General features: G+C 33.1%; 1 protein-coding gene across 1 annotated transcript in view; it reads right to left on the bottom strand.

Moving 5' to 3' along the window:
- Positions 1–414: 414 nt before the first annotated feature.
- Positions 415–12,380, bottom strand: part of LOC126740857 (hemocytin) — a 279,897-nt gene continuing 267,931 nt past the window's right edge. Inside the window, exons 66-68 of the mRNA XM_050447026.1 lie at positions 4,498–4,617; positions 4,285–4,437; positions 415–763 (exon numbers count right to left, since the gene is read on the bottom strand). Of these exons, the coding sequence (XP_050302983.1) occupies positions 576–763; positions 4,285–4,437; positions 4,498–4,617 (461 nt within the window). The 3' untranslated portion in view covers positions 415–575. The remainder of the gene's footprint in view (positions 764–4,284; positions 4,438–4,497; positions 4,618–12,380) is intronic.

The following is a 12,380-nucleotide window of genomic DNA, read 5'->3' as shown; positions in this document are numbered from 1 at the left end:
CAAGGAGCGTGAGACATACAAAAAATTTGATTGAGTTAGTCTCTAGAAAGAAAAAACACTCTGCTCAAAACAAAATGAACACCCTGTATTTTCTTAATGAAGCAATTTTGGACATTGTTACTTTGTTACTTTTTTACTTTCTTTAACCTAACGAACATTTCCTTAAATTTTTGCCGTATGTTTTTAAAACTCCCCGTATAATTCGTTTTGTTGGGATTGTTACTATTTCTTAACTCTCTCTGTTGTATAAAAAATAAATGTTTTTGTTATTTGTTTATTTTTTATGTTCCTTTTTTTATTTTATAAATACTTTTAACTAAAAATATTTGCATTTTTTTTTTCAAATTTGCAAACTTTACTTTAAAGTAGAGTCTTTTATTTTTAATGTTTAGGTTTTGTTAACAAATAAACATATTAAAAATGACAAAGCATTTTATTTAAACCTTAACGACCTTATTGTAAGGTACATACAATTCAGAAAATACCTGCAGGATTTTTTAAAATTGATTCAAAAGAACTATCATATTATATATATTAATATAGATAAACTAATACATCACTATTTGTCTTTGGCGCTACATTATCCTGGGCTCTTTCGTTGGGTATTCCAGAGAACCACCACCGCAGGGGACACATTCACATTTTGCCGGTACAGCCACTTTTTTGATCCACGTAAAACCATCTTCGCAGGTCAGTTCGACTTCTAGCGGTTGATACTCCACAGCTTGACAACACGAACAAATTGATTCATGTAGACCGGATACTGGAAAGAAATTCGTAATTAATAGTTTTCAATAGAGCTAATAAAGCATTCAAAACATTGACTAATACCTATGTATATATGGGTCACCTCATTAAATTAGGTAGGAAAGGAGAATAGCTTGGGCTGCTTTTGGAAAACTAGAGTTTATTCTACAAAATTCAGGCATTCCAATGCATTGAAAACGCAAAGTTAATATTTCCTGAGCACAACATATGGCCTCGAAACAATGACAATCACAACAGGCAGTGCAGACCGATTGAACACAATACAAAGAGCTATGAAACGAGCAATGCTTGGAGTTTTCATAAGGGACTGAATCAGAAACGAGGAAATAAGAAGACGAACAAAAGCAATCTGCTACATGGCCGAAATGAAATGGAGGTGGGCAGGGCATGTTGCAACACAGGATGACAGTAGATGGACCAACAAAGTGATCCAGTGGCGCCCCAGAAAAACAAAAAGGGAGGATATCACGGAAGTCGCCAGTAGAAACTGGGCACAACTAGCTCAAGATCGTCCAACATGTATAGGACTTTTGATTTAATAATGTCTTTTTTCAGATCACAATTATAAAGAACTAACCACTTTTGATCACATAAAGCAGCAGCCGACAAGAGAATATGCTGACAGATTGAAAGTTAAAAACTGCACCCAGGTCTTTAGTAATACCATAGGATCCTAGACGAACAATATGGCAAAATCGGGTGAGATTCTATTTTTTTTAATGATTTTAAAAATTAATATTGGATAATGTGCTTTCTATTTCTAGACATTGGATTCCAAAGTAAATTACCCAGTGAAGCTCAATACGGAGTAGAATTCATTTTGTTTATGTATAGAATTTTTGACATTCTCAATGACAAAACTTACTCAAAATGCTTCGCCAAACCTGAGAGAAGAGCAATTTCAGCATTTTAAGCAATTTTGGAGCATTTTATTTTGCAAATTTCGCTCTTTATACCACTAAGTTCCTCACGAAATTATGTTGCGAGTTTATACATTATGGAAATTGGAAGAATTTTTATATTTTAACTAAAATTTTATAAGCATATATGACTGTTACTTTTTATTGTATAACTTATGGATTTTTCGCTATAATCTCTTCCTATAATATAGTAATACATTTTGTGAATATTTCTTGTTTAATTTCTGAAACTCACCTAAGTATCCAGTAGGAAATGTATTGTCTTTCGGAAATTATAGTACGCAAATAGAAAAAGTGACAAATGAGGACATAAAAAGGCCCGATTTAACACTTTTTCAATCTAGCTACAATAATTTCCGAAAGCACCACACCTTTCCCACTGATTTTAAGCGCTCGATATAGTAGAGCGAAATTCAAATTTGGCGTCATAATCAAATTTTACATCAACCCCCTCTTATGACGTCACAAACCCATTTTCGGTTAGTACTACTCCTCGACATCCAGAGGGGGCAACAGTCAATCGGCGTTCAGTGTTCTATTGGCTCTTATGGGAGTTTCCTATCTAAGAAGTCTATGGTGAAGAGAGATCGAGTAACAAACTAGCTGGGGACTTTGTTATATGAAGACTGGTCTTCAGATGCAAAAATCAGATGCCGGATAGAAAAAACGAGAAGTTCATTCATCATGAGATTTAAAAATACAATACAAAAGATACAATGAGTAGGCTGAAAGCATTTAAAATATGAATTGCTATTGATGAATCTTGAAAATCCCATGGACAACATCAAAAACCAACAACGAAATTTTCAGAATGATAAGAAGAGAACGCAAATTGCTGAGCACGATAAAACGCAGGAAAACAGCGTACTTAAGACATGTGTTATGCAACAAAAGGTACCATTTGCTCCAACTATTAATAGAAGGAAAAATAGAGGGAAGAAGGGGTTTAGGCAAAAAGAGGATGTCGAGATTTCGAAATATCAAACATTACACAGGAATAGAAAATGCAGGAGAATTAATTCACACTACCAGCGATAGGGAAAAATGGTGAGAAGGGATTGCAAACATCCAATAATGACATACACAATTTGCATTGTTAAATTAAATTAGGGAGTAGTAGGCAGCCATCGTCTGTTGTGTACATAGGTCGTCTGATGAACCTTTCGTGTCCCTCTGAGGCTTACCAATTATGTCTTCACATTTACTTACTAGAGGGAGTTTAACGTAAGTTTGTTAGGCTGCAAACATTCTGCTGAATTTTATTATGTCATTAGATGTAACTTGCTGGGTTTGGAAACATTACAATCTAAAAGATATTGTAATTAATTGCGATTTTAGCACAAACTTGCCAATGGAGGGAGAGATTGTCATCTAGACTGCTGGGTGTTTGGAAGTACCATCCAACAGACCCACAACCTAATCATTGGAGGCATTTATTGATTTAGGAGTAACAAATTATTGAAGTAAAACTTCTTTACGCACGCTTGAGTTGGGGAGTGAGCCTAAATCCACATTGGTACGTAATTACGGATACATGAGGCTGTCAAGTCTATCCATAAGATGACGTTATATTTTTACTCGAGTTTTTGGTGTTTACAGTTTTGACCTCCCACAATTGCTTCAACCTATTTTTATGCCTTGATTGTAAAGGGGTTCTCGGATCCCATAGAGATTTTTTGGCATAAATGAATGTGAAACCTTTCGGCTCTCTTATTGGCTGATAGCAATCACGTGGTCCCAACGGATCCGTAATTACGTATCAATGTGGATTCATTTTAAGCTGGCGAGTGCGTTACGGAAGCGTTACGAAAAGTGTGATCGGGCGAGGCAAACGGTAGTTGAGAAGGAGATATGAGTTAGTAAAGATAGAAAAAGAGAGCGTTACGGTTCGTATATTGTAGGAGCAAGAGAGAGCCGTGCGCGTACATATTTTCGTTCTCTATTCCCCTCATAGCCAGTGTATGAAATAAATATATATAGTTATATTTCAATCAGTAGATCGGTTGCGAGTTTGCTAGGGTTACGCGAACGGTCAGTTCTTGATTATTTTGTAATTTCATTTTGTTTTTGAACGATGGTATAAATTAATTTTTGTTGTTCTATGTTTTCTTCTACGTTTAAAGTGAATGAAATTATAAATTCATTTTAAAGGTCATATTTTGTGAATTTTCGGATGAATAATAAGAATTATGGTAGGAAGTGATGAACCGACTCTGAATATGAAAGTGGTGCTCCAGGACCATCAACTAAGAAGAAATTACGCACGGAAATTGTGCATAAATATACATATAAAAGAAGTTTTACTTCAGTCGTGTGGTCTCAAGCGCCCTAATTTTTTTTTAGTTTTAAACTTGTATAATTTCTTAGCTATTTTAGTCAATTTTGTTAAATAAAATTAATTTAGTTTTATTTCTTTTGTGTAAAATTGCAGATTTTAGTTAATAATCGTATAAATAAATCGTAACGAGATTGTGTAGTTTGAAGCTAGTACCGTTAATAATAAACTAATAATTTTATTATCTTCTTAGTACGTAGTTGTAATATCAGAGCCGCTAATAATTACCCAGGAAAATGGCATACACTATAATATACTTACTGGTGCTGAAGAACGTTGACGAATGGCAAGTTCCGATACATTCAGTAAAGTCCCTTATAGGTTGTTTATTCACACATTTTCCATTATTTTGATGATTTGCGACGATCATGCCTACAGTCTTTGCTTTTTGGATTGGCTGAGGACTGCATAATGCTAAAGAAAATTAATGGAATTAAGTAAAAGCGAATTTAATGTCTATTTCCTGATACTCACTCATTTTCTCCACGGTGGCATTACAGTAGTAGCAACAGCCTTTTTTGTAAATATTCTCTTTGGGGCATTTTCCTATGTACGGGCATCCTTCCGTTGTGCTGGTAACAACCAACTGATCACCTATACATATATAGAAATTAAAAATTGTTAATTTAATCATTCATGATATACCGGCGTGCAGAAATAGTTTAAAATAATAAATCTTAAGTCACAAGTTAAAAAGAGAATAATAGCGTTTCATCTACTCCTCCTCTACTAAGTACAGTCCGACACAAATATTGATAGTCGAGTTTACAGACACAGACAACAGATATATACATCTGTATAGTTTAACAAAAATTTTAACTTCAAAATCTTTTATAACAGTGCTGATCGAATAATAAATTTAGCTAATGAGAAATTAGCAGAAGAATATGAAATCCGTGAACTTAAATCAACTAGGCCGATGGTACGAGTTGTTGGTTTGACAGAAGACTACTCCAAAGAAGCTCTAGAATATCACTTAAAATGTCAACATAAAAATCTTTTCTTATCCAATTTAGTGTACTTAAAGTATGGTCAACAAAGAAACAAGAAAACATTTTTCAGGCTTTGCTACAGATAGATACAGTCACTTTTAAAAAACTAACAGATCAAAAACACATTATTGTCTGACTTGATAGTTGTCAAATTTACGATTCAACTTCTGTAACTCGTTGTTTCAAATGTAATAATTTCGGGCACTCTAATAAATTCTGTAAAAATAAAATTGTTTGTCCTCTATGCTCAGGCTCACACGAATTTAAAAATTGCAATGTCTCAGAAGATAATTACAAGTGTAGTAACTGTAGCTTTGTAAAAGATAGATTTAAGTTAGACATAGACACCAAACACGCTTCTTGGAATTACAAAAATTGTTATTCATATAAGCAAATTAATGCAAAGTATAAATCTGAAATATTTGGGTCCACTCTGTAGCAATCATCAGGTTCACACCGCTCTTCCTTCTCGCTTTACGACACTCTCTCGCTTCAACTTAACTCTTATGGCTGCAGTGGCTCTCAGTCAATCGAGACCCGGCAGCAGCAGCGTACTGACGACCTTTGCATCTATTATCAGAATACCAATGGCCTTCGCTCGAAAACAAAATCTTTTTTCAATTCTGTACTAACGTGTACATATGATATTATCGCTATTACAGAGTCTGGGCTGAATGTTTTTTTGATTCAGAACTTTTTCCGAACGAATACACAGTATATCGCTGTGACAGAAACTACGCCGAGATGAGTGAGGATAAGGGGGGTGGTGTTATATTGGCGGTTAGACAAACTTTTTCTGTCGTAAACCTAAAATTGGTTCTTCCTAACGATTTGCGTAGCATCATAGAAATCATTGGCCTAAAAATAATTATTAATCACACTAATCTTTTTATTATTTTAACTTACATCCCACCCGGACGTTTTTCAGAGGTTTTTGAAAATGTTTTTGATTACATTTCAACGCTAACGTATCTTTACAATTCAAAAATTATGTTTCTAGGAGACTTTAATATTCCAGAGTACATTTTGTATTCGAAAGGAGCTAATCCGTCATTTAGAGTTAACCAACTTAATAATTTGTTAGAATTTTTTGATTGGAAACAAATAAATTTTATTGAAAATATCCAGGGACGGCTTCTGGATCTTGTTATTACATCTCGATCAGATCTTTGTGAAGTACAGAGATGCCATGATTTCTTAGTTAAAGACGAAGATATTCATCCAGCCTTGTTGATTAAGTTTAGATACAACCTTGACAAAAAAATAAATAGCGGTAAAGTTGAAAATATTTTTTATAATTTTAAAAAAGCTGACCTAAGAATTTTATATCAGAGCTTTCTTTAATAACTGGAATATATTGGGATCTGTGGATAATATCAATTCTGCCGTCGAACTTTTCTATAATAAAATTTATAATTGTCTTGATAACTGTGTCCCTAAAACTGCCCGGCGCAAACGATCTTATTCACCCTGGTTTACCTCTGAAATTATTGAATCAATTAGAAATAAACATAGCTCGTGGAGGAAATATAAGCGTTTTCATCAACAATATGATTTAACTAAATTTAGAGAGCTGCGATCGAAAATAAAAAAAGATATTGAACTGTCACACAGACAATACTGTTTTAACCTTGAAAATAATTTATTTTCCCAACCAAACAATTTTTGGAAGCTAATTCAAAGCTCACAAAATAACAATTTGTTACCTCAAAATATGACTGACCAATAGGGAATGATTATGTCTGATCCTCAAGCCATTGCAAACGCATTCGCAGATTTTTTTAAAAGTGCATATATTTCTTCCACTGCTACACAACCTGGCAACAATGCTCAAAACATATTTGCAGACACCATCATTATATCTAGATTCACGGAGGATGAAGTATTACGAGCTCTCAAAACGATTAAACCAAAAGCAACTGTTGGACCCGACAAAATTCCTGCTTTCCTTCTCTATGATTGTGCCATAGCTTTTGTTAAACCATTAACTTTCCTTTTTAATTTAGCGTTAAAACAAGAAAGCTTTCCTGATCTTTGGAAAATATCTAAAATTATCCCTGTACCAAAGTTTACTGAATAAAATACAAGTTGCTTCACTCGGCTCCACGCGCCGAATTACCTATTCACCGCCCCTCACTTCGTTTGCCGGGCGACGCTCCTACAATCGAATCTGTTGGGTTACACAGTGAGTAGAGTTTAAGTCGTTTTGAAGTGCGAGCGTTTTATTACTAGTTGTACCGGGTGGACTCAGTGGACTGGCAAATTATTATAATCTATTATATTAAAATCTCGACTTATTGTTCGGTAGACAGTTGTTTTTTCAAAGCGTGGAAGTGGTTTAATGTTTTTTAGATGTCCAAAAAATGAAAATAGGTAAGTACATTAGAATTAGTTGTTTATTAAATTTATAATTGCATTCCTAGTTACTTTATGATCTGGTTCCTGTTTCTTTTTTTAAATTAATATAAAAAATGGATTATAGGTGTCAACTCTGGAAAGGTATTTTGGGATATACTGGCGAACATAGATATGCCGATCTTACTCCGGAACAATGTTATAAAAGGGTTAATATCTGTAGCTTGCATTTTGCGGAGAGCAGTTTTATGTCTCCTTCAAATCAACGTCTTAGACCCGACGCAATTCCTACATTGTTCCTGACCAGAGCATCGACAAGTATGTTTTATGTTTTCTTCTAATTTGTGCACTTATAATGGCAATATGTATTATAGAAGGTACCTTTTAATATTTGCAATTTTTTGGTGTATAGGGAAATCAGAATGATTTACAAATTTACGTACTATTTTTCCAGGCACAGATAATTCTAACATTATTGCAAGTCACACATTAAGGAAGGAATTCAGTGACGCTTCCGTGCAAACTGACACTCCGATGCTAATGTTTCTGTCCAGACGGATGTATGTAATAATACAGATAAGTGAAAGAATCGGCACTGTGAAGTTTTTTATAATATGCAAAACAATTACACTTGCACTATACTCAAATGTTTTACTTAAAGTACAATAAAAATTAAGAAAAACCTAGTAATTTAATAATGAATACGACGCTACCCCTATAATAGTTTTTTAGCTCCTGAGTAAAAAAATCTATATTTTTTGTTAGATTTTATTATTTCAGTTTGGGTAAAGTTCAATAAATTCCAAAAAACATTACCCTAATTTTTTTTAAATTATTTTGATCTTGTTTTTGAGTTAAATTTTAATGTTGTATTAAAACAGGTATCGTATATCTAAAATAAATTTTACTTTCAAGATAAGTTCTGTCGAACGTCAATGAAGATTTCGGCAATAACTCCAAGAAAAATTCAATTAAGAAAAGAAATTAAAACTCTGGAAAAGGAAGGCTCTCACGCAAAAAGATCCCTGGAAGTAGGAGTTACTTTGGACGGTGTTCAAAAATTCCTAGATGACAAAAATATTACGGTTAATTAATTATGTAATGACATTTTTCGCCTCTATTTAAAATTGCACAAGAGCGACGAAAACAACACGTATAGATATAGAAAATTATTTGTACACTACACAATCCTTTCTCCATCCTTTCCTCTCTCACTACTAATTTTAAAATAATAAAATTCCACATTATTGGGCTGGTTATGAATGAAACATTACGTTTATTACTTACAATGCTATTATTAGTCTGACAAAATAACAAAAATGTCAAAAAGTGTAGTAATCAATCATTTAAAATTCAAACATGTCATTACTTAGTAGTTATGTCTATCTTTAGTTGTTAAGTTTAGTAACAGAAATATATGAATTTTTTCACACAAACTTTTGACTTTGATTTAAAAATAAATCCTAATGAAACCAGTCGTATCAAAACAACCTTTAATAAGAGACCTAAGTACCTAATTATTAACAAAAAAAATTTAACCATTTAGTTTTTGAATTAGGTAAACTTTGATAATGTAATATTTATTTAGTTTGGTGGTTATAAAAACAAATAATTTATAGTATTATCAATTTACATATTTTTCCCAAGTAGGTACATTAAATAATAATTTTATTCCAGATAATAAAGTTATTATAAAATCGTGCTCCGTCTTCCCCTACAGTTCGAATTAGACGAAACTCGTAAAATAATAGGTATCTTTTACCAGAATTCCCCTTTACATTTTTTGCTAGTTCCCCGTCAGCGAGCAGCTCGGCGGCCTGCCTTTGAGATCGAAAGATAAAAGGTTTTTCGCCGAGTGAAGCAACTTGTATTTTATTCAGTAAACTTTGCCTGTACACAAAAAGAGTGACAAAAATCTTATAGAAAAATATCGCCCTATAACAATTATTAATAACTTTTCTAAATGTTTTGAACGTGTTCTGCATACTGCTTTATCTCCATCAATGAAACATCTGATTGACAGTAGACAACACGGTTTTATGAAGGGCAGGTCTACCACAACAAATCTAGTTTCTCTTACTGAATTTATAACTGAATCAATAAATAACAACTCTCAAGTCGACGTCATATATACGGACTTTTCTAAGGCCTTTAACCGACTCGACCATGGCATTCTCGTTAACAACTTCGATCGAATTTATGGATTTTGTTCCGGCCTAACGAATCTTTTTAGATCCTACTTGAGTGACCGCCCCCAGTACGTAGAATGCTATGGTCGAAGCTCGGCAAAGATTGTTGCCGCCTCTGGAGTCCCGCAGGGCTCAATTTTGGGACCGCTTTTTTTCAACTCATTTATAAATAAAATATCTGATGAACTTTCTGTAAATAGTCTATTATACGCGGACGATAAAAAAGTTTTTTATAAAATTAACAGCATTTTGGACTGTATTTTACTTCAAAGTGACTTAACTTAGTGCATGGTGTAAAAATAATAACCTGCCTCTAAATGCTGCTAAATGTAATATTGTTTCTTTCAGTTTAAAGAAAAAAATAATTATTTATTACTATACCATAGACAATGTCATAGTCCCTAGATCAACAGTTTTGAATGACTTAGGTGTAACATTTGATAGTTCTCTTACTTTTCAGCCACATATTACAGATATTATCAAACGTAGCTACAGAATGCTAGGTATTACGTATTACAAAAATACGTAACTCTCATAATTTTAATAATATCCTCAGCCTAAAAATCTTATTCTTCTCATATGTCAGATCCATACTTGAGTATGCTTCTCAAGTTTGGTCCCCCTATTACCAAAACCATATAAATGAGATTGAAGGTATACAGAGAAAATTTCTAAAACGTCTTTGCTATAAATGCGATGGAGTGTACCCAGAAATCGGTTTTCCACATGCACGGTTACTGGAAAGATTTTTCTTTCATTCTTTAGAAGATAGAAGAAAATCTGCTGATTTGCAGTTTCTATATAAATTAGTGAACAACTTAATCGACTTGCCAGAATTATTACAAGAACTGAACTTTCACATACCTCGCATATCAGCCAGAAACTCACAAACATTTTACCTACCTAGACCAAGGACTAACATTAACAAATTTTCTCCACTACGCAGAGCCTGTAACACATATAATTCTATTCAGGGTCAATGTGACTTATTTAACTGTAGCATAGCAGATATCAAAAAAGTACACTATTCTTAGTAAAACTTTGTTTTTTTTTTCTTTACTTTTCTCATTGTTTTTCTTTTTAAGCATTTTCTTATTGTTATTGATTGTGAATGTATTTTTTTTCCCATTCAGTAATTAGATGTATTTCTGTTGAATGGCGTAAATAAAATAAAAATAAAATAAAATAATTGAAGCCAATAGTTTAAGACTTTTCTATTTTTAAATAAACAGGAAATCAAATTAAACTGAACTAAGAAGTTAATTTTCCTAATCTCTTCTAAAATAAAGTTCGGTGATACCGAATATTGAGAGAATCTCCATTTCGTTGCCACCGAAGTATTTCTACCAAACATTTTGTTCGTTACAGATTGGGTGATTTAGTTAAGATAAGAAAATCAAACTGTGACATCCCGTCTACTTTTCCAAATTATCTAAATCACTTTATATACAGGATTAATAATAACTAATAATAGGTTAGAGGTATATTTATTATATCTAGTCATTAATAAAGACATAATATAGTATAGCCTTGAATAATGATGATAATATTATAACGGTAACTATCTGTACGGGAATAACTGAGTCTAAACCTATAATTTCTCTTAGTGGTAAGCGCAAGTGAAGAATCGCAGAAGCAGTATTGGTCTATCTTTAATTTAATGCCCTATGAATTTTTATTGCATGTTACTGCATGGGTATTTGGTAAGGAAGAAATTTGCAAAGGAAGAACTTTCATAATGGTATAAACGCGATCCCCGCCCTTTACAATACTGATACAACATTTCTAAATATAATTAGTAATCTAAACAGTATCTCTAGATTATGCATTACAATGAAATTATAACTACATAAAAACAGTTGCAGGACAATTAAACAAACTCCCAGCTAGTTGAAGACTGTTAAGAACTTTTCATGTAAGTATTTAAAAAAATCTTAAAAGGAATGTAATATGTATTAAGGAATTCTATATGAAACGGATCTTTTTGCCCTAATACTTTTGCAGGTTCTAAAAATAATAATAGTAAGCAAGCCTGAGCATGTAACCTGACTATTAAAAACATTGAAAATTAATAACCTTAGAGCCAATGACTTACCAAACTGGGTCACCTACTAAAGACCTTCCTAAAATTATCTACAAGAGAGTAAATAAAAAATACGGAGAACAATAATAACACGTACACAATTTGGGTTTCGTGATGCTCTGCGTACACGCAAGGCACTTTTTATGATTTATATGTATGCTTTGTGGACTACCAGAAGGCATTCAATAGAGTTAGGCTTGACAACTCTAAATCAATAATTAAAGAGATTAGCATAGATGATGAAGTTTTGAGAATCATCAAAAATATATGCTATAACCAAAATGCTAACATAAGAGTAGACAAACAGTTGACAAAAGCAATCTTAGTAGTGCGCAGAGTGAGGCAAGGATGTGTACTATCCCCCATGTTGCTGATATTTACTCTGAACATATCTACCAAGAAGCCTTGGAGAAATGTGATGAAAGGATACTAATTAACGGCCAACGTTTGAATAACATGAGATACGCAGACGATGCAATGATATTCGCAGACAGTCTAGAAGGCTTACAAACACGAATGACACGTATAACTGATATTAGCTAACAGTACGAATTCGACCTAAACACAAACAAGACAAAAGATATATTCATTAGCAAAGTCCTATCTTAAATACACAATACTATATCAACCAACGGCCAATTGAAAAGTTGAAAGCTACACATATCTTAGCACAAATGTAAACAGTCAATGGGATCTCCCTGGAAATAAGAGAATGGGTAGAAAATGCCTGAGCTGCAT

Source organism: Anthonomus grandis, chromosome 10 (genome assembly GCF_022605725.1).
Source record: "Anthonomus grandis grandis chromosome 10, icAntGran1.3, whole genome shotgun sequence".
Lineage (NCBI taxonomy): Eukaryota > Metazoa > Arthropoda > Insecta > Coleoptera > Curculionidae > Anthonomus > Anthonomus grandis.
This window is presented reverse-complemented; position numbering and strand designations above follow the sequence as displayed.